The 22,780-nt window shown below is 47.6% G+C and overlaps 1 protein-coding gene across 7 annotated transcripts in view; it reads right to left on the bottom strand.

Annotated features, from left to right (window-relative positions):
* vps13d (vacuolar protein sorting 13 homolog D) overlaps positions 1–22,780 on the bottom strand; it is a 270,295-nt gene that overhangs the window by 60,105 nt on the left and 187,410 nt on the right. For all 7 annotated transcript variants that reach the window (XM_070860204.1, XM_070860201.1, XM_070860202.1 and 4 more), the window contains 3 exons: positions 22,400–22,548; positions 13,877–14,011; positions 11,268–11,435 (listed from right to left, as the gene is read on the bottom strand). In XM_070860204.1, coding sequence (XP_070716305.1) covers positions 11,268–11,435; positions 13,877–14,011; positions 22,400–22,548 — 452 coding nt within the window. The remainder of the gene's footprint in view (positions 1–11,267; positions 11,436–13,876; positions 14,012–22,399; positions 22,549–22,780) is intronic.

The raw sequence follows: 22,780 nt of genomic DNA, 5'->3' as shown, positions 1-22,780 counted from the left end.
TCCAGATAACACAGCTGTTTTTTTATATTGGTGTCAGTGGGGGTGTTAGTGACATGGTCTCGAAGCCTGGGCACTGTGCAGCTACTGGTAATCTCAAAATCGTGCTGGATTCACCAAGCTGGGAAGAGCTGGTTAAAATAATGGTTTACTGAACCCACGAGGGAGTTACTGCTGGCTGTACAAGACCTGCGCCTTGGGCAGAAATCCCACTGACATCAATATAAAAACTGCTCATGATAGATAGCCAAGGAAGACTCAAAGGCATCTTTATACTGCAGATTGGACTATGGGAGATTGGTACCTTTCCTCTGACTCCCCATGGTTTCACAGGTAAGGCAGCAACTGTAGACTCACTATTGGGTCCCGCGAATTACTGTTGGATTTGTTGGCTCCACTTCTGGCCAGTGTCCAATGGAAAATGGCACAGGGCAGAAATGGAAATGGAAATGGAAAGAGTGGTTCCAGCAATTCAATGTAGGAGTGCTCTCCTGAAACATAAGCATCTAAAAATGTATCAGATGCCTTGAATTAGAACACAATGCTTTTGCCATTTAGCTTCAGGGCTTCCAAAGCCGTATTCTCTCACAATACACTTCCCACAAATTCAATTATATTCTTTGCATGGGGTAGGGGTTGTTGGAAAGAAAGCGGTGAAGGTGATACTCATCCTTGGTAAGAAAACATTTGTCACTGAAATAACCTGTTATATCCAGTTTTCATCTCGTCCCCTATCAGCAGCATTCCAAACAAGGCAATACTTAATTAACGCCACTTTTATATTGTAGAACTGTTTCAGGAAGTGATACTATAGTTGTGTCTCCATGTCCCAGTGCTCTGTAATCTGCCCCAATTATATTGGGGTTGCATCTAACGGAACAGGAAAAACAACAGCACATGTAGTTATTTTAAAGCTGCGCTCTGTGACTAGCTTTCTGCCTGCCACACCTTCCCCAATAGCTAGAAGGCTTGCTCAGTTCGTAAAAAACTATTAAGCTTTCTGCTGTAGTACATTGTTCCACTTTGAGTGGGACAAATCTGCCTGCACTGAGCTGCTGACATAAGCCACATTAACAGCAGTGGGCATGCTAACCATCACTCAATGTGAGGGACAGCCACTCAACAGACCCTCCTCGTTATTCAAATGTTATCAATCATCCGTCAACCGTGTGCAGCATTCAACAAGAAGACTGGTCAAAATACTAACTTTTTTTCACCTCTTGAATACCCAACTGGCAGACTTACTTGGGGTCTGCACACTCCCTGCACAACCATCAAGACATGGCAGAAAGACAAGACCACCTGTCCTTAAGATTACAGAAAAATCCTTCCAATTAGTCCCAGACACACGTGTCCATTAATTGAACTGCTCCCATAAGTGATTCTCACGCTCGAGTGCCAGAAGAGACTCTCACTGGCCAATAACTAATTATACCATAGCAGTGTAACAATGGTGCCCCTTTACGATCTGAACCAGATACTCATGCCCCTATGTGTCTCCCCAATCTACTAAAAGGCAGACTGAGAAAACACCTGGTAAGAAACAGTCAGATATGAATTGCTAAGCTGATTTCACATCAAATGATACTGAGCAACAGTTTGATCAATCATCACAACCTGTCTGTGTAATTATACAAAAGTAACGGACATACTATATTTCCCGACATCAGTGGGTCGTCTTGCTTGACTTAAATAAAATTGCTACTAAGCATCCTCTTTATTCTCCTTCCAAGCCTGCCCAAAGCTTACTCACAAAGCTTTCTGTTTTAAGAAACTGGCAGTATATCTTCCTGCCCCAACTTTTATCTGTGTGTTCACAACTGGCAAGAGCTTGTGTCAGACATCCCATACCTAGCATCGAGGATCAGGGACCTCCCAACACAATGAGTGCGAGGTGTTATTGATGAGAGAGAGAGGGTAACGAGTTGCATAATGCTTGAAATCTTTGGGGAAAGTTTACATTTTAACCACTGTTTGTCTGAATGCATTTAACAAAATACTTGTGTGTGAATATACTTTGCTTTAGATGTAACTATTTTCCAAAGTCTGTGCAAAAATGGTCAAGAAATCCCAATGTGTGACAATCAGCAGTGACAAGTCAGCATTTGTTGCCAAGTCTCCACAAGTGTAAGCACAGCAGAAATTATTTACTTTGGATTTAGTCTGGGGTAAAAATCTTCAATCCCTTCATGCTGAGTGAGATTGTGTGTGAATGTGAGATTATATGTGAGTAAATATCTGAATGCAATTCTCCAGTCACTATCTGGGGGAACCATGCTGTCCTGCTGGTAATTTAATACCATTCAGCAGGTGAAGTGGGTCAGGGCAACATAAACACAAAAGCGGCTTTGAAACAGGGTTTAGTGGGGCACTAGGGTTGTTGGCTCTCAATACCAGCGGCAACCCCAAAGTGTATTTGCACCAAGGCCAGCGGCTGGGAAGACCTGGTAAAAAAAACATTGATAACATTGCATTCACAGCAGCCAAGAACCCCCTCAGAAGGCGGTTTTCCCAAGGGTCTCCCAGATGCAAATGTAAACCGCTGCCTTTTTGTGTCTGTGTCCTGTCCTTGCAGGACAGTAACACACTGCTCACTCTTCTGCCCCTTTATATTGCAGTAATGTGGCTGGTGGCAGACCCAACTCCTGGACGGGAAGCCTGCTGCCTCCAGATCAATAGAAAAAGCAATGATCCCAGGGAGACAGCCACACGGTCAATGGGAAAGGCAAACAAACAGATACTGCCTACCATTCTTTCTGCTGTGCATAAGCTAAATGTTCAGCTCACCCACACACTTTCTGCTTGGTGACCTGCTTGGACCTCTTCAGACACCTGGGAAACTCCATGAACTGCAACAAAAAGGGCAAATCTGACGTTCAAATAACTGCACGTGCAAAAGATAGTTAATGTTTCAGTGTGAGATTGATGCCTTCCAGTAATAATTGGGCAGTTCACAGTGGCCTCTGAAGCAGTTCTCTAACATACAGAAGGCATCAGTGGACATTTGGCTGAGCAAGGTTTGGGCTCTTTTGTAACGCAACAGAAAACAAATGGGCCAGTTGCTGTTTTTCCTGAGCATGACTGAACAAACGTGTGGCTATTTGCAGGGTCCGGAGGACTCTGTTATTCTTGCTGTCACATTCTCTGAGCTCCAGCCCTTAATCAGCTCCCCCTCTTGTCGTTAGCTTGGGGCAGTAATGCATTCTGACAATAGCACATTGGCGATTTAACCTGGGAGCAAACCCCCTACTGGGCTGTCTGTGTGGATGTCTGATTAGCTGGGTAGTCCAGCGGGCCCCCCTCTGGGCTGCCTCCACAGATGCCTGATTAGGTTGGTAGCTCCCTCGAGCAACCCCCGTGGATTTGTCCCCGCAGATGCCGAATGGAAATTGGTTTGTGTTACTGGCCTGAGTGACTGATCCCTGTAGGGGTCCCCAAACCGGTTCATACACAGGACAGTCAAAAGTCCACACTGTGAACTTGGAATGACCCCAAATGCTGGCTTCCTTCGCAGGTTCATCCAGAGGGCAGCCACAGTTTGTTACATAGATGTGATACTCTGTCCCTGGGTAACAACAAGCAGATCAAACAAACCAACCGTTTTAGTCCGACAGTAGCACTCCACCAGTAACAAGAAAGAGAACAGAACATCCCACTTAAGTCAATGAGAAGTGCCTTTTTAAATTAAATAAACGCTCAGTAAAGTGGAATAAAACATGTAAAATACAGTTCACAGCAACATTTCTGCAATGTACATTACAGTTCAAGCTGGTATTCCTCACCATTAAAAATGAAATGAGACAATTCTAGTGATAAGAGTCTGACATACAGGAGGGTAAATTTTGTGATGCTACGCTCCCAATGTAGAGGCCAGCACTCTCATCAAATGAGGCTCCAGACTGGGACTACAGCCCCATAAAATTTGCCCCATCAAATAAGCTCAATCATTTTCTACTGGAACAACATTAGTTGATAGACATTGAAAACCTGGGCAAAAACAAGTTCCTTAAGGTGCTCTTCCTCATCATCATCATAGACGGTCCCTCGAACGAGGATGACTTGCTTCCACGAGTTTACAGGTGATTCAATGAAGGACCTGATGTTCCAGTCCTGAACTCCAATTGAGGGGGTGGAAGATGCCTGTGCGTGGATTTAAAAAAAAAATGTGTGGTGACCGTTGCACATCAGCCACCACACGGGCTTGACAGAGCTAGGCCTTTATCCAGTGGCAAGGGTAACCAGGACGACTGGAGACCTGCTCTGCTTTCACAGTCATGTTCAAACAACAGTGTGACTGAAAACTTCGACTGCCCTCGCTCCCCCCTCCCCACCCCCATCGTTCCCCAATGCCTATTATGTGACCCACTCCCGGACATTCGCTCCAAACCCTCAGCCTGCTTCATATTTCCCCATCCCACACTAACTGCACTGAGGTGCAAACTGCCGCCTGCATCCTGCCTGGGAAGAGAAACACCCGTGAGCCACTCTCCCACTTTCACGCTTGGACTGGAGAGCCAGTTTCTGAAGCCATGCTGGGCTCAGTTTTGCATAGAGCAAAATGCTGGCTGCCTGCATTCACACAATTTTTGGGTTCCTGGAAACTCAGCTTGTTTCATTAATGCTACTTTGAAATGGGGTTAAGTACCGTAGTAGTGCCACTGGCTCCGAATACATGGGGCTCACGCAGGAGTAAACCTTCTGATTCATCTGCTTCTCTTAGCGAATAAACCAAGGTTATTTTGAAGTTGCCACTGGATGCTTGAGATCAGCATATCCAGAGTCAGTGGCAAATAAAACCACAAACATTTTTACAAGGTAATATACAGACATTTGTATAATTTTGCTATTCAGTTAAAATCAGATGATTAAGCCTTGTTAGCACTAGTTAACAAATAGCAAGACACTTTCAATGCAATGTTCCCAGCAAATGATAATTCACATTATAAAACATTACAAAACTGTCAGTAAACATCTAGCATAAAAAATGTGCCCTCACACAATCAGCTTAGGATGGCTTTATTCTGAGGATAACACTGATGTGAAGTGCAAGGGGGCCAGTAGGACCCCTCCCACCCCGGAAGACTTTATGGCTGCAAAAGTCTCATTGCACCTCATCTCCCCCAATATCCAGCAGGTTGTAAATTCTAAACTGCGTCGAAATTGTTTTGGAAAAGTGAATTTCTCCACGAGCCTACAGAGGACAAAATTAGAAGAATCAGATAAAAGAAAAGTAGCGAAAGCTTTACACGATTGTTGATTAAATATTTGTTGCGGCAATTCTGAATAATATCCTTGCATCTTCTTGTGTAACTGTACTGAGTTGGTAAGGTTACAAGAATTTGCACAAATAATTTGCAAATAAGTGCTAAGTTTCCAAGTGACCTTTCTGTGCACTGTGGTACAAACAGGGTGTTGTAAATTATTTTGGATGCAACCTAAAACCAGTTAAAATGGAACATCTGCAGATCCCTGCATAAAGCAGGACAGCTGCTTGTTCATCACACGGATGGTGTAAGACAGTCTTGTTTAATGCTCATAAAGCTCTTGCTTTTTAGTGCTTGAAAGCTAATCCCTAATTTGCAAAATTATTTGTCCAAAAACATCACAATCCTGGACACTTATTACAAATAATTTGCAAATAAGCGCTAAGTTTCCAAGCTTAGAAATTATAGGTGAGGATACAATGATTGTATTCAGAATACACTTGCATTAGGAAAAGTGCAAAAATCTTGTTGCATTTCCTTCCTATATGTGTTTCTAAATCAATTTCCACATAATTTACAACTTGCAGTGTAACAAGGAAGGTGAGACCCACTGAAGTTGTCACTGATTTTGAAGTTTGTTAAATGTGACAGACAGGGATGCTCCTGAAATAACTTCGATGTGAACAAAAACTGTAATAAAAATTCATCTTTATACATTCCTCCTGTTTATTCACATTCATGTGAACTACAACAAGAAAAATATTTAAAGTGAAGTCTTGTGAAGGAATAATTTCTCTCTGGTGACTATATTTAGGATCAAAGTACTGTTTAAACCAAAAAGATTAACAGTATAGCAAAAGGACAAGTGCAGAGCCAGCTGATGTGAACTTTCTTTCAACCTCGACTGCTTGCCAAGATAAATATGTTGAACTGCTCTCGACGGGTTAGACTTAAACGGGGAGAGTTCACCTAGTGGAGCTCTGTGACAAAATGGAAAAGCAATTATACTTTATATGAACTAGAACTGCCACACTAGTCCGAACTGTTCTGGACCAAACCAAAAAATGGCAAACAGATAATGCTCATAAAGCTCTTGGTTTCAAGTCATGCTCTGCAATTAATAAGATTAAAAAAACAATTGCTTTTAAAGACTTTGAAAAGTGGATATAAAAAAACTCTTGTAAAATGCGACACACGTACACATTTTTTAATGACACTGTATACACGTTGGTGAGAATTGTACCCCACTTTAATTTTATATTTTTGCCATCTATTTTTTATTTATCTATTTTATACATTTTATTCTGTATGTAATCAGTTCATGCTCACCGCTGAACTATTCATGAGAAGCATTGGTGTTAAGAGTCTGAATGTGGTTTGTACCATTTCTGTTTGGTACTACAGCAGATTTAGGTCCCGTCACTTGTGTTCACTGCCCTCAACAGAAATAGATCTTAGAATAAACCCCGTCAAGTTGGAGATTATTCTATTCAACTTCGCTGTGTTGATATATAGGCTATCTCGGTTTCAATACTACGTCCAAAATTCAAAGTTTCAGAATCCGGAATATTCCAGAATGCGGACACTGGGCCGATCCATGCTGGGGTCATCCGAAAAATGTTCCGAAATCCGGACTCCCCCACCTTGGCCCGTCCTACGTCGCCTCGGCACGACCTCCTCCCATCTTAGCCCGAACTCCGGCCACCCGGCCACCCCCCGCCCTCGGCCGATACTCCCGACCTCCAGCGCCAGACCGATCCCCTGCTTCTCCCTCCCTACCTCCCCCAGGGTAGCCCGACTGACACCCTCCCGCAACCTCCGGTGGTCTGACCGACCTTGGCCAGACCGACACACCCCCTTCCCCCCCGGTGGCCCGACCGACTACCTTCCCCACACCCCCCCAGGGCCTCAGCCCGACCGACACACCCAAACTTGGCCTTACCGACACCCCCGACCTCCGGTGGCCTGACCGACCTTGGCCCGATCGACAACCCCCCCCACACCTCAGCCCGACCGACATCCCTGACCTCTGGCGGCCCGACCAACCTCCCCCGGCCTCAGCCCGACCGACCCCCAGAATTCTGGCAACCCGACCGACCACTCCCCCCCGACCTCCGGTGGCCTGACCCCACCCCCCACAGCCTGACCAACACACACCTAAACTTGGCTCGACCAACATCCCTGAACCTCCGACAACCCAATCGATCTCCCGCCCCCGCCCACCTACCTTCCTCGGCCCAGGCAAAGACGTTCCGAAATCCGGAACGGCCTCATCCCGAGGTTTCCGGATTTTGGACTTCACACCAGTATTGCCTCTTGTGCCATCTCTAAGCTCATAAACCCACCTTCTGGTCCCTTGACCCAATTTCCACTAAACTCTTGAGCACTGAACTTCCTTCCTGGTCCCCATCCAAGCTACCATTGTAAACAGTTCCTTAAGTACTGTCACACTCTTGGGGGAATAAAAAACTACCCTGGATCCCGTCCTTGAAAACAGCCCCAACTCCCAACCTCCTTTTCCTCTCCAAGGACTGACTGGCTGCCGCCTCCCAAATTCCTGCCTATCTTTCCCGCAACTCCATATTTGAATCCCTTCAATCAGATTGCTACTCGTCACAGCACCACAATGTCCTTAACCAATCACAAATGACATGCTCTGCGACTGTGGAGCACTATTTTTCCTTGTCCTGCTTTACCTCTCTGCACTGTTTACCAGCTCAGTGGGACTGTGCTTGCTTGGTTCCACTCTTATCTATATGACTGGAGCCAGAGCATCTCCAACACTGGCTTTTTTCCCCACCCCCGCAACATTACCAACGGTTTAGGTAGTGTTGTCTGCTACTCTTCTCAACTTTAGTGATGTGTTGCCCATAGATCTTGCCCCTTCATCCTAGTCTCTCAGTTTAATACAAAAACACAGCAACACTGATATGCCACATTAGTAATGCATGTGAGAGGACTGCCAAAAAATGGTAAATTATGGACAGTTCTTGGTTGCAATCTCATGCCACTAAGCATTGCCCCAAACTCTGTTCATTTAGAACTCTTACACTGGTCAGAAGAAACCAAAACTCCAACAATCTGGTCAGGATATTAATTATGAATAGTTTAAAAACCGAACAGGCCATGAATCATGTGCACTCACCTGCGTTTCCAAATTCCTGATATGTGCTCCTGCTGCATGAAACTCTGCACCTGGAGTACTAAACTGTAACATTTACCCGCATATTGCTTACCCATTGAATTAGTGGACAATATTGAGCCATTTTCTGTGTAAGTGATCATTCACCAGTTACATTACCTCATGTTCCAGTCTAAGGACATAACAACACTACTTTAAAATGCGACTGAGAATTAACCATAAAGCAGCAGCTTCAGGCTTTGGCTTTAGAAGCCTGCAAATTGCTAGTTCTTCTGCATAAATAAAAACAATGGCCTCACTCCCCCCTCCAAATTAAGGTGTGACTTATATGCTGGCAGCAATTATGAAATAGAGAAGTCAAGTAAAGGAAGAGGTACTTTAGTTACAAAGTTAAAAGATAATTCTTAATTACAGGTTACTGTTCTTCCCACAGGGTCCCACCCTTTTGGATTTCCAGGTTCAGTCAAAAGCCACTCACTTCCTGTCAGCAAGTGGTTTGACAGGAAGTGACAGTGATTAACATTTTTAAACTTACCTAGATCTATTTTTTGGAGAACACTGAAAGTATTCACAGCTGCCGGTCTGTTTGCAGATTATCAAACCCGTTGTGTCCGTTTCCAACAGGAGTCTGATATACTCCCCCCTGCCGCCAAATCCTTGGTTTTGTTCAGTTCCATAAAGGGGCTTGTTTTTCTTCTAGTTACAACGGGAGAGTTTACACCCAAAACAGTAACCTGTCTTTTCTCATTACAGATGCTTATTTAAATAATATATATATATATACACACACACACACACACACATTTAAAATGTCCTTGTTACAACCACCTTCTCTTTTTTGTTGCAATTCTTTGTAGTCTAGAATTTGCAAACAAGGTTAGGAATGCAAGAGTAAATGAAAATTAATAGGCAGAAAATCTGAATCACTACAAATTGGACACACTGATTCTTAGAACCATGTTTCTACTGAGCAGACCTCTATGTTCGGCGTCTCCTCTGACAAAATTTACTCGATGTCGATCACTAAGGTTATTCGTGTATTGGTGCTAGTGTGCAATTGTTAAAAATCACCATTTAGCCAATAGTTTAGTATCGTGCCAGTACACTGCGTGATACTTTTAATTCATTACTTCAATTGCTTCCATCACTAATAATGACAGACTTGTAGTCACCCTAGTGTTGTACAGCTCAAAATGCTTGCTTCATGTACAACTTATAACTGGAAGGGCAAAATCTATAATTATGTTGCTGGGCATTTTCACTGTTCAGAAACAAGGAATTTGCATTTATATAGTGCCGTTCACAACTTCAGGATGTCCCAAAATGCTTCTCAGCTAATGAATTACTTTTGAAGTGCAGTCCCAGGTGCAATGTTAAGTGACTATAGTACAAACATTTTTCATATCTAGCATTGCACTTCATGAAAATCCTGATGAAAATAAAACACACAGTGTGGTCGTGAACTTTACATACGCATTATTACATTCTACTGAAATCCCACTGGAATCTCCTTACTTTAATATTTTCCAGACCAGAGATTGAACGTACCATAAGCTAATTCAAGGCAATAGAGGGGGTTGATGAGGTCAATGTGGTTGATGTGGTGTATATGGACTTCCAAAAGGTGTTTGATAAAGTGCCACATAATAGGCTTGCCAGCAAAGTTGAAGCCCATGACATAAAAGGGACACTGGCAGAATGGATAGTAAATTGGCGAAGTGACAGGAAAGAAAGAGTACTGGTGAACGGTTGTTTTTCAGACTGGAGGAAGGTATACAGTGGTGTTCCCCAGGGGTCGCTACTAGGACCACTGCTTTTCTTGATGTATATTAATGACTTTGACGGGTGTACAGGGCATAATTTCAAAATTTGCAGATGACACAAAACTTGAATTTGAACAGTGAGAAGGATAGTGATAGACTTCAAGAAGACATAGACAGCCTGGTGGAACGGGTGGACACATGGCAGATGAAAGTTAACGCAGAAAAGTGCGAAGTGATACATTTTAGTTCGAAGAACAAGGAGAGGCAATAAAGACTAAAGGGTACAATTCTAAAAGGGGTGCATGATCAGAGAGACCTGGGGGTGTATATGCACAAATCGTTGAAGGTGGCAGGGCAGGTTGTGAAAGTGGTTAAAAAAAAATACGGGATCCTGGGCTTCATAAATAGAGGCATAGAGTACAAAAGCAAGGAAGTTATGATGAATCTTTTTTTCCAAACAGTGGTTTGGCCTCAACTGGAGTATTGTGTCCAATTCTGGGCACTGCGCTTTAGGAAGGATGTGAAAGCCTTAGAGAAGGTGCAGAAAAGATTTACAAGAATGGTTCCAGGGATGAGGGACTTCAGATACATAGACAGACTGAAGAAGCTGGGATTGTTCTTCTTAGAGCAGAGAAGACTGAGAGGAGATTTGATAGAGGTATTCAAAATCTTGGGGAGTCTAGACAGAGTAGATAGAGAGAAACTGTTCCCACTGGCAGAAGGGTCAAGAACCAGAAGACACAGATTTAAGGAAGAACCAAAGGCGACATGAGGAAAAACTTTTTTACGCAGCGAGTGGTTAGGATCTGGAATGCACTGCCTGAAAGGGTGGTGGAGGCAGATTAAATTGTGGCTTTCAAAATTGAATTGGATAAGTATCTGAAGGAAAAACATTTGCAGGACTGCAGGGAAAGGGTGGGGGAGTGGGACTAGCTGAAGTGCTCTTGCAGAGAGCAGGCACGGGTTCAACGGGCTGAATGGCCTCCTTCTGTGCTGTAACCCATTCTATGATTTAATTAAAAACTCTGATCATAAGCTCAAAGTTTACTATTTTGAGAGAGGAAATTTCCAGTCTGTAGATGGAAATTATTCCATACACACTAACAACTGCATCATGAACAAAACACTAGGCAGCTTGTTTTAATTGTTTGTGTAACGTACCTTAGCAGCTGAATTGGAGACACCATGTGTGACATTTCGTATCAGGCCTCCAACATTCCCATATCTGATCAGCCCGGAGACGCCCTCCGATACGTCGTTCAGAAGCCCCATGGGATTACCCAGAAAATCCACCGAGCCCAGGATTCGAGTCGCCTGACTCATCAACTCCTGATAATAAAAATACATTTTACTGTCTGAAACCGACTATTTCTTTCAATATTCATTCTCGGGATGTGGGCGTTACTTTATTAGCCGCCCTTGAGAAGTTGGTTGTATAACCAAGTGGCTGGCCAGGCTACTTCAGAGGCAATCTCATTAGTGTGGGACTGGGTGAGTCACATATAGGCCAGATTGGGTAAGGATGGCAAGTTGTCTTTCTTAGAGGACATTAATAAACCAGATGCATTTTTATGACAATCCAACAGCTTCATGGTCACTTATTACCAGCTTTTTAAAACTGAATTCAAATTCTTGACCTGCTATGGTGGGATTTGAACTTTGGTCTCGGGATTACTAGTCCAAGCCTGTGAATTACATATCTGGTAAAAAACCCACTACACTATGGCACCCATTCAATTGTAAGAAGTGCTTTAGTGTCTGCAGTGTTGGAAGGTACAGGCCTTTCCAAGCATTTTCTGTAATATCAGTTATGATACAGTAGAAACCAATTTCACTCATAGTGGAGGCAAATATGGGTGTTTCCAGTGATTGCAGATATGCCAATATGAGCTGTGACATTCGGCTGCGTGCTGAGATTAAAAATGATTCCTCAGATCGCTGTTCAATGGATGCTCGTACAGAGATTGGACTTGGAAAACAATTCAGATTAGAGACTAAATGGGGAAAATCGAGATTAAAGATGTAGGTATGTTTGATATTAAGATTCTTTCCTGACACTTTCTCTTTAATAGTAATTTTGAAGTTCCATTTACTACATATGGTCTCCTCATTCCCTGAAGACACCGACTCATGCTCGGGTATAGTTCCATTAGCATCACCAGGCCTCCAGTAACTTACCCAAGTAGCCATTCTATGTGCATGAACCCAGAGACTGATTATCAGCAGGCTATTTGGGGGGGGGGGGGGAAATGGTTGATAGATCACTGCACTTTACAGTAAGGGGCTCACTCAAGATCAATCCATATTTTCATGAGCTCAAGAGGGGAAAATAAAGTCCAAATGTATTGCCCCCACCACTGTCCTGGCTAAGAATAGCTGAAATATCACTGACACGGAACTGAACCCGTGACCTGTCCCAGTTCTAAGACAATTACAGCCTGTATGATTCAGTATCATACCATGCAGTGCCTTTACCCATTGAACCATCAGAGAAGCCACTCGTCTGGAGAATTGAGACAACACTCGTATCATAAACAAAATTGACAAGTATCACAGTCGAGGGAGGAGTGGTTAGAATCACAGCAAAGAATGCGCACATGGGTTAATGATGTGTTACGCACAGTAACAGGTAGAGAATTGCTTTAGGCTGCTGCAAGAACTCAATTTATTGCCAAATAGCAAAGACAGTCAGTTGGGAGTATGACATGCCACCAACTAACGATGACTCATGCAAGTTGAGCGTGTCACTTGTAAACTTAAAGTTGGAAAATTTATGTTCCTCCAAAAGATAATTTATTAAATATACCAATGACACCACCCAGTCTATTACTGAGCCATTAAGCCATGCAGACCAGGAATGTCCCAGGTTCAACCCATGTGTGTGTTAAGTTAGCTGATCTCTGCTGGAGTGCTACAATTGGCCAGTATTTAGCTAGGTAATTGGAGCGAGGTGCGTGGATCAGCCAGCCAGGGTTCCCACTCCAATTGAAAAGTGCACACAAGTGGACGAGGACAACAAGGGCTCAGCCGTGATGCTCCCAAAGAGATTGAAGAGCTTGCCATCACTTATTTTATAAGCTCACACATGAAGAATGACCAAAGAGTTGATGTACTGGAGGGCCTGCCTATGAGGTCCTCTTTGTGGTCAAAACAATGTAACTCTGACCACCAAAATATGAAAGAAAAACAGAGGGAGAAAAGTCATTGCAAAATCTTAATGGGAATCCAATATTGTGCAAAATAAACACAATGAAACTAAGAAATAATCCTTGGATTACCCGAATCACTTGTCGAAGATCCAATACTATGGCCTTGAGTGTGACCAATAGGTTTGATGTTGGGAGAACCAGTGAACTGCAAGCTGCACACTTTATCACAAATACGGTTATTTGATTTGATTAGATTAGAGTAGAGCATCATCTAATCATTTTAACCTGCACTACACTGCCCAACAAAACCTCATCCGATATTGAAGTATTCATACAGAATTTTGCCAAACCTGTCGTTTATCCTTCAGATCTTGCCCAGAGGGGGCGGGGAAATGTACAGAAGTAAATGTTGGAAGAAGAAAGTAAAACACTTTTGATTCTATTATATAGGCTTTAACGAACAATTTTGGTCATCACTGCTTAGACTGAAACATTTATTTTGTTAGGGTGAATCATCACTTCCCATTTGGGACACATTCACACGCTGGGAAATATGAATCTGGTTGTTCTTGACTAACCACATGAGATCTGACAAGCTTAACTGTCCACCCTAATCCTCACCTCCTTAAAGTGCTTGAGAATGTCATTGATGATAAATTCCTGTGTCTCATACGGGTGCACTCTGGTGTATGGATCCATGTGAATAACTGCATCCTCAAACCGGATCAACCGGATTCCCAGCATGCCCTTCAAAGCCTGCAACAAAAAAAAGCACCAAATTGATACTTGCATGACAGCAGCAAAAGATCAGTAATTCTGTGAGTTCACAGTGGACGCTCACTTGGAATGTGCAGTGCTTCAGGCTGTTGTCGGAAACCAACCTGTCATTTTCACTCTATTTAGTGACAACTGGTATTGACAGCCAGCTGGGATTAGGATGATTCATATAGTTTGATCTCGTTATTTGCAAAGGTCAAAAGTCTGAATGTGGAGATAAGAACCTATGAAGTGTCAGGGACAAGAAAAGCCCACTCACCTGTAAGAGCTCATTCCTCCAATGCCCAACCCTCTTACCACAGCATAAAAGGAGGGAGAGAGAAAACAGGGAATTATAGACCGGTCAGCCTGACATCGGTAGTGGGTAAAATGATGGAATCAATTATTAAGGATGTCATAGCAGTGCATTTGGAAAGAGGTGACATGATAGGTCCAAGTCAGCATGGATTTGTGAAAGGGAAATCATGCTTGACAAATCTTCTGGAATTTTTTGAGGATGTTTCTAGTAGAGTGGATAAGGGAGAACCAGTTGATGTGGTATATTTGGACTTTCAGAAGGCGTTCGACAAGGTCCCACACAAGAGATTGATGTGCAAAGTTAGAGCACATGGGATTGGGGGTAGTACTGACATGGATTGAGAACTGGTTGTCAGACAGGAAGCAAAGAGTAGGAGTAAATGGGTACTTTTCAGAATGGCAGGCAGTGACTAGTGGGGTACCGCAAGGTTCTGTGCTGGGGCCCCAGCTGTTTACACTGTACATTAATGATTTAGATGAGGGGATTAAATAGAGTATCTCCAAATTTGCGGATGACACTAAGTTGGGTGGCAGTGTGAGCTGCGAGGAGGATGCTGTGAGGCTGCAGAGCGACTTGGATAGGTTAGGTGAGTGGGCAAATGCATGGCAGATGAAGTATAATGTGGATAAATGTGAGGTTATCCACTTTGGTGGTAAAAACAGAGAGACAGACTATTATCTGAGTGGTGACAGATTAGGAAAAGGGGAGGTGCAAAGAGACCTGGGTGTCGTGGTACATCAGTCATTGAAGGTTGGCATGCAGGTGCAGCAGGCGGTTAAGAAAGCAAATGGCATGTTGGCCTTCATAGCAAGGGGATTTGAGTACAGGGGCAGGGAGGTGTTGCTACAGTTGTACAGGGCATTGGTGAGGCCACACCTGGAGTATTGTGTACAGTTTTGGTCTCCTAACCTGAGGAAGGACATTCTTGCTATTGAGGGAGTGCAGCGAAGGTTCACCAGACTGATTCCCGGGATGGCGGGACTGACCTATCAAGAAAGACTGGATCAACTGGGCTTGTATTCACTGGAGTTCAGAAGAATGAGAGGGGACCTCATAGAAACATTTAAAATTCTGACGGGGTTAGACAGGTTAGATGCAGGAAGAATGTTCCCAATGTTGGGGAAGTCCAGAACCAGAGGTCACAGTCTAAGGATAAGGGGTAAGCCATTTAGGACCGAGATGCGGAGGAACTTCTTCACCCAGAGAGTGGTGAACCTGTGGCATTCTCTACCACAGAAAGTTGTTGAGGCCAATTCACTAAATATATTCAAAAAGGAGTTAGATGAGGTCCTTACTACTAGGGGGATCAAGGGGTATGGCGAGAAAGCAGGAATGGGGTACTGAAGTTGAATGTTCAGCCATGAACTCATTGAATGGCGATGCAGGCTAGAAGGGCCGAATGGCCTACTCCTGCACCTATTTTCTATTTTTTCTATGTTTTCTATAACTATATTTGAATAACCCGTGTTTTTACTTCCTTTACCTTCCTTGGTAGATTATTCTAAATAATTCACTGAAGCTCTTTTGGATATCTATCTTAAATATTACTGTCAGCTTGGCTTAGTCAATAGCACTCTCATCTTTTGGTCAGAAGACTGGGTGTCAAGTCCCAGTCTAGGACCTTAAGATACATCCTAGGCTGACATTCCTGTGTAGTACTGGGAAAATGCTGCTCTAGCAGAGGTGTCCTTTGTATGACGTGTTACAGGAAGGCCCTATCTGCTTATTCCAGTAGTTTAGATGGGGGCACCATTTGAAGAACAGGGTCACCCCCAACTCCCCCCACCCCGCCAAGTGTACTGATCAACATAGCTGCCTTTAAACAACACCACCAAAAACAGATGAATTGATGACTTATCTCATTACTATTTGTTGGATCTTGTGTAATGGAGCACAGCTGCTGCATTTGCTTACAGAACAACAATGACTACACCTGCAAGTAATCCATTGTATGTGAAACACTTTGAAAGAAAAAGACTTGCATTTATATAGTCCCTTTTCATGACCTCAGGATGAGCCAAAGCACTTTACAGCCAATGAAGTACTTTTGAAGTGCAGTCACTGTTGTAATGTAGGAAACATGGCAACCAATTTGCGCACAGCAAGGTCCCACAAGCAGCAATGTGATAATGACCAGATAATTTGTTTGTTCAGTGATACTCAGAAATTTCTGAGACTAAATAAGGTGTGCTATGTGCAAGTCTTTTAATTTTCTTTTACTTTTCACTAATTTCCATTGATGTCCAAATCTATCTACAATTTACCAAAAGAATTCTGACGAAGGGTCAAAGACCCGAAATGTTAACTCGGTTTCTCTCCACGGATGCTGCCTGACCTGCTGAAATTTTGCGCATTTTCTGTTTTTATTTCAGATTCCAGTGTCCACAGTATTTTGCTTTTGTCCCAAAGGATTACATCTGTGCAGATTTCCAACTGACAAAACCTTACTTTCTGTTTGCAATGTTTCAATGCTTTTGAGTCATTTTTTCCAATTATAAACGACTGTGTCCATATTTATAATGTAAACTGCCTGTATAAACCTGTTGCACTGTAACTACAGTGCCCCCAGCCCCACCAGCGAGGTTGCACCTTGATTTCTCATCTTTCAGCTCCTTGGCCTGTACTGCAGTGAAACTCCTAACTCCAACCAATTCTACCTCTCCGCTTTTCAAATTGATGTTTGATTTTATATCATTTATAGTTGAATAACAAAACCTAAGTATTATACAAAACTAAGAACAGACGTAGGACTTTAATATGGGGACTGAATTATGTCCGCAAGCCCTCATCCAATTATCCCCTATTCTCTAATCCTGCTTCAACCTGAAAACCACATTTGTTCTCAACTCCCCATGTGCAGGAGAGTGACTTGGATCTAATAATTTTAATCAGAAAGAGGTGTTATCATACACAAATTTGAGACAAAATGCAATCAAACAGGGATGGAAAAAAAGGTAGGGGAGAAAAGGGCAAGAAGGAGAAAGAAGAGAGTCAGTGGGTGAGGGTGCGAAAGCAGGGAGGATAAAAGTGGGAGGGTGAAAAGAGGGAGGCGAGGGTGATAAAAGGAGGATTGTGAAATATGGGTGGGGAGGGGGTGAAGGTGAAAAAGGTGAGGGGGGGAGTGAAAGGGAGGTGAAGGGTGGGGGAGGAGTGAAAGTGAGGTGAGGGGGGGGATGGGGGAGGAGTGAAAGTGAGGTGAGGGGGGGGATGGGGGGAGTGAAAGGGGAGGAGGGGAAAGGGGCGAGGGAGGTGGGGGGGGAAAGTGTGGGGGGGGAAAGTGTGGGGGGGGAAAGTGTGGGGGGGGAAAGTGTGGGGGGGGAAAGTGTGGGGGGGGAAAGTGTGGGGGGGGAAAGTGTGGGGGGGGAAGTGTGGGGGGGGAAAGTGTGGGGGGGGAAAGTGTGGGGGGGAAAGTGTGGGGGGGAAAGTGTGGGGGGGGAAAGTGTGGGGGGGGAAAGTGTGGGGGGGGAAAGTGTGGGGGGGGAAAGTGTGGGGGGGGAAGTGTGGGGGGGGAAAGTGTGGGGGGGGAAAGTGTGGGGGGGGAAAGTGTGGGGGGGGAAAGTGTGGGGGGGGAAAGTGTGGGGGGGGAAAGTGTGGGGGGGGAAAGTGTGGGGGGGAAAGTGTGGGGGGGAAAGTGTGGGGGGGGAAAGTGTGGGGGGGGAAAGTGTGGGGGGGGGAAAGTGTGGGGTAAAGGGTGAAGTGTGGGGTAAAGGGTGAAGTGTGGGGTAAAGGGTGAAGTGTGGGGTAAAGGGTGAAGTGTGGGGTAAAGGGTGAAGTGTGGGGGAAAGGGTGAAGTGTGGGGTAAAGGGTGAAGTGTGGGGTAAAGGGTGAAGTGTGGGGTAAAGGGTGAAGTGTGGGGGAAAGGGTGAAGTGTGGGGGAAAGGGTGAAGTGTGGGGTAAAGGGTGAAGTGTGGGGTAAAGGGTGAAGTGTGGGGGAAAGGGTGAAGTGTGGGGGAAAGGGTGAAGTGTGGGGGAAAGGGTGAAGTGTGGGGGAAAGGGTGAAGTGTGGGGGAAAGGGTGAAGTGTGGGGGAAAGGGTGAAGTGTGGGGGAAAGGGTGAAGTGTGGGGGAAAGGGTGGAGTGTGGGGGAAAGGGTGAAGTGTGGGGGAAAGGGTGAAGTGTGGGGGAAAGGGTGAAGTGTGGGGGAAAGGGTGAAGTGTGGGGGAAAGGGTGAAGTGTGGGGGAAAGGGTGAAGTGTGGGGAAAGGGTGAAGTGTGGGGGAAAGGGTGAAGTGTGGGGGAAAGGGTGAAGTGTGGGGGAAAGGGTGAAGTGTTCTCAACTCCCCATGTGCAGGAGAGTGACTTGGATCTAATAATTTTAATCAGAAAGAGGTGTTATCATACACAAATTTGAGACAAAATGCAATCAAACAGGGATGGAAAAAAAGGTAGGGGAGAAAAGGGCAAGAAGGAGAAAGAAGAGAGTCAGTGGGTGAGGGTGCGAAAGCAGGGAGGATAAAAGTGGGAGGGTGAAAAGAGGGAGGCGAGGGTGATAAAAGGAGGATTGTGAAATATGGGTGGGGAGGGGGTGAAGGTGAAAAAGGTGAGGGGGGGAGTGAAAGGGAGGTGAAGGGTGGGGGAGGAGTGAAAGTGAGGTGAGGGGGGGGATGGGGGAGGAGTGAAAGTGAAGTGAGGGGGGGATGGGGGAGTGGAAAGGGGAGGAGGGGAAAGGGGCGAGGGAGGTGGGGGGGGAAAGTGTGGGGGGGAAAGTGGGGGGGGGAAAGTGTGGGGGGGGAAAGTGTGGGGGGGGAAAGTGTGGGGGGGAAAGTGTGGGGGGGGAAAGTGATGGGGGGGAAAGTGTGGGGGGAAAGTGTGGGGGGGGAAGTGTGGGGGGGAAAGTGTGGGGGGGGAAAGTGTGGGGGGGGAAAGTGTGGGGGGGGAAGTGTGGGGGGGAAAGTGTGGGGGGGGAAAGTGTGGGGGGGAAAGTGTGGGGGGGGAAAGTGTGGGGGGGGAAAGTGTGGGGGGGAAAGTGTGGGGGGGAAAGTGTGGGGGGGGAAAGTGTGGGGTAAAGGGTGAAGTGTGGGGTAAAGGGTGAAGTGTGGGGTAAAGGGTGAAGTGTGGGGTAAAGGGTGAAGTGTGGGGTAAAGGGTGAAGTGTGGGGTAAAGGGTGAAGTGTGGGGAAAGGGTGAAGTGTGGGGGAAAGGGTGAAGTGTGGGGGAAAGGGTGAAGTGTGGGGGAAAGGGTGAAGTGTGGGGGAAAGGGTGAAGTGTGGGGGAAAGGGTGAAGTGTGGGGGAAAGGGTGAAGTGTGGGGGAAAGGGTGAGTGTGGGGGAAAGGGTGGAAGTGTGGGGGAAAGGGTGAAGTGTGGGGGAAAGGGTGAAGTGTGGGGGAAAGGGTGAAGTGTGGGGGAAAGGGTGAAGTGTGGGGGAAAGGGTGAAGTGTGGGGGAAAGGGTGAAGTGTGGGGGAAAGGGTGAAGTGTGGGGGAAAGGGTGAAGTGTGGGGGAAAGGGTGAAGTGTGGGGGAAAGGGTGAAGTGTGGGGGAAAGGGTGAAGTGTGGGGGAAAGGGTGAAGTGTGGGGGAAAGGGTGAAGTGTGGGGGAAAGGGGGAAGTGTGGGGGAAAGGGGGAAGTGTGGGGGAAAGGGGGAAGTGTGGGGGAAAGGGGGAAGTGTGGGGGAAAGGGGGAAGTGTGGGGGGAAAGGGGGAAGTGTGGGGGAAAGGGGGAAGTGTGGGGGAAAGGGGGGAGTGTGGGGGAAAGGTTGGAGTGTGGGGGAAAGGTTGGAGTGTGGGGGAAAGGTTGGAGTGTGGGGGAAAGGGGGGAGTGTGGGGGAAAGGGGGAAGTGTGGGGGAAAGGTTGGAGTGTGGGGGAAAGGTTGGAGTGTGGGGGAAAGGGGGGAGTGTGGGGGAAAGGGGGGAGTGTGGGGGAAAGGGGGGAGTGTGGGGGAAAGGGGGGAGTGTGGGGGAAAGGGGGGAGTGTGGGGGAGTGTGGGGAGTGTGGGGGAGTGTGGGGAGTGTGGGGGAGTGTGGGGAGTGTGGGGAGTGTGGGGAGTGTGGGGGAGTGTGGGGAGTGTGGGGGAGTGTGGGGAGTGTGGGGGAGTGTGGGGAGTGTGGGGGAGTGTGGGGAGTGTGGGGGAAAGGGGGGAGTGTGGGGGAAAGGGGGGAGTGTGGGGGAAAGGGGGGAGTGTGGGGGAAAGGGGGGAGTGTGGGGGAAAGGGGGGAGTGTGGGGGAAAGGGGGGAGTGTGGGGGAAAGGGGGGAGTGTGGGGGAAAGGGGGAGTGTGGGGGAAAGGGGGGAGTGTGGGGGAAAGGGGGAGTGTGGGGGAAAGGGGGGAGTGTGGGGGAAAGGGGGGAGTGTGGGGGAAAGGGGGGAGTGTGGGGGAAAGGGGGGAGTGTGGGGGAAAGGGGGGAGTGTGGGGGAAAGGGGGGAGTGTGGGGGAAAGGGGGGAGTGTGGGGGAAAGGGGGGAGTGTGGGGAAAGGGGGGAGTGTGGGGGAAAGGGGGGAGTGTGGGGGAAGGGGGGAGTGTGGGGGAAAGGGGGGAGTGTGGGGGAAAGGGGGGAGTGTGGGGGAAAGGGGGGAGTGTGGGGGAAAGGGGGGAGTGTGGGGGAAAGGGGGGAGTGTGGGGGAAAGGGGGGAGTGTGGGGGAAAGGGGGGAGTGTGGGGGAAAGGGGGGAGTGTGGGGGAAAGGGGGGAGTGTGGGGGAAAGGGGGGAGTGTGGGGGAAAGGGGGGAGTGTGGGGGAAAGGGGGGAGTGTGGGGGAAAGGGGGGAGTGTGGGGGAAAGGGGGGAGTGTGGGGGAAAGGGGGGAGTGTGGGGGAAAGGGGGGAGTGTGGGGGAAAGGGGGGAGTGTGGGGAAAGGGGGGAGTGTGGGGGAAAGGGGGGAGTGTGGGGGAAAGGGGGGAGTGTGGGGGAAAGGGGGGAGTGTGGGGGAAAGGGGGGAGTGTGGGGGAAAGGGGGGAGTGTGGGGGAAAGGGGGGAGTGTGGGGGAAAGGGGGGAGTGTGGGGGAAAGGGGGGAGTGTGGGGGAAAGGGGGGAGTGTGGGGGAAAGGGGGGAGTGTGGGGGAAAGGGGGGAGTGTGGGGGAAAGGGGGGAGTGTGGGGGAAAGGGGGGAGTGTGGGGGAAAGGGGGGAGTGTGGGGGAAAGGGGGGAGTGTGGGGGAAAGGGGGGAGTGTGGGGGAAAGGGGGGAGTGTGGGGGAAAGGGGGGAGTGTGGGGGAAAGGGGGGAGTGTGGGAGAGGAAGGGGGGAGTGTGAGAGGAAGGGGGAGGGGGAGAGGAAGGGGGGAGGGGGAGAGGAAGGGGGAGGGGGAGAGGAAGGGGGAGGGGGAGAGGAAGGGGGGAGGGGGAGAGGAAGGGGGGAGGGGGAAAGGAAGGGGGGAGGGGGAAAGGAAGGGGGGAGGGGGAAAGGAAGGGGGGAGGGGGAAAGGAAGGGGGAGGGGGAAAGGAAGGGGGCAGGGGGAAAGGAAGGGGGCAGGGGGAAAGGAAGGGGGCAGGGGGAAAGGAAGGGGGGAGAGGGAAAGGAAGGGGGGAGAGGGAAAGGAAGCGGGGAGGGGGAAAGGAAGGGGGGAGGGGAAAAGGAAGGGGGGAGGGGAAAAGGAAGGGGGGAGGGAAAAGGAAGGGGGGAGGGGAAAAGGAAGGGGGGAGGGGAAAAGGAAGGGGGGAGGGGAAAAGGAAGGGGGGAGGGGAAAAGGAAGGGGGGAGGGGGAAAGAAAGGGGGAGGGGGAAAGAAAGGGGGAGGGGGAAAGAAAGGGGGAGGGGGAAAGAAGGGGGGGAGGGGGAAAGAAAGGGAGGGGAGGGGGAAGGGAAGGGGGGAGGAAGGGAAGGGGGAGAGGAAGGGGGGGAGGAAGGGGAGGAAGGGGGGGAGGAAGTGGAGGGAGGGGGGGAGGAAGGGGAGGGAGGGGGGGAGGAAGGGGAGGGAGGGGGGGAGGAAGGGGAGGAAGGGGGGAGGAAGGGGAGGGAGGGGGGGAGGAAGGGGGGGAGGAAGGGGAGGGAGGGGGGGAGGGAGGGGGGGAGGAAGGGGAGGGAGGGGGGGAGGAAGGGGAGGGAGGGGGGGAGGATTGTGGTGCTCTCTGACAATCACAGATCACCCAATAGTTTTGTGTGTTCCTTCACGTGTATACACAAAGTGGTCTTTAGAAACTCACCTTGAGCTCGACAGGAAGCTTGCTGGAAGTAAACACGCTCATCTTGATTTGTGGCATGCTGAGTTTGAGGTTTTCAAAATAGTAGCGCTTTGCTGTCCCACCTTGCTCACTGCTCTGCTCAGGGGCATTTTCATCTGGCTTTTCTATATCTGTGAGGGAAGGAAGGAGATAGAGTGACAGGCTACTTAAACTAATTGACCCCATTAGACCTTCATCGCTGAGGGAATGAATTGCTCCTGCATAATGAATGCAATCAATAGGTAGCTTTTGGGGCTGTTTGTTCCAAGGACAGACAGGGCTAAATATGGTGACCAACCATATCTCTCACTCAAATTTAAGCCTCGATGTTCAACAATAATGTAATAAAAGTTTTCAGCTCCA

The sequence above is a fragment of the Pristiophorus japonicus genome, chromosome 18 (genome assembly GCF_044704955.1).
Source record: "Pristiophorus japonicus isolate sPriJap1 chromosome 18, sPriJap1.hap1, whole genome shotgun sequence".
NCBI classification, from domain to species: Eukaryota; Metazoa; Chordata; class Chondrichthyes; family Pristiophoridae; genus Pristiophorus; species Pristiophorus japonicus.
This window is presented reverse-complemented; position numbering and strand designations above follow the sequence as displayed.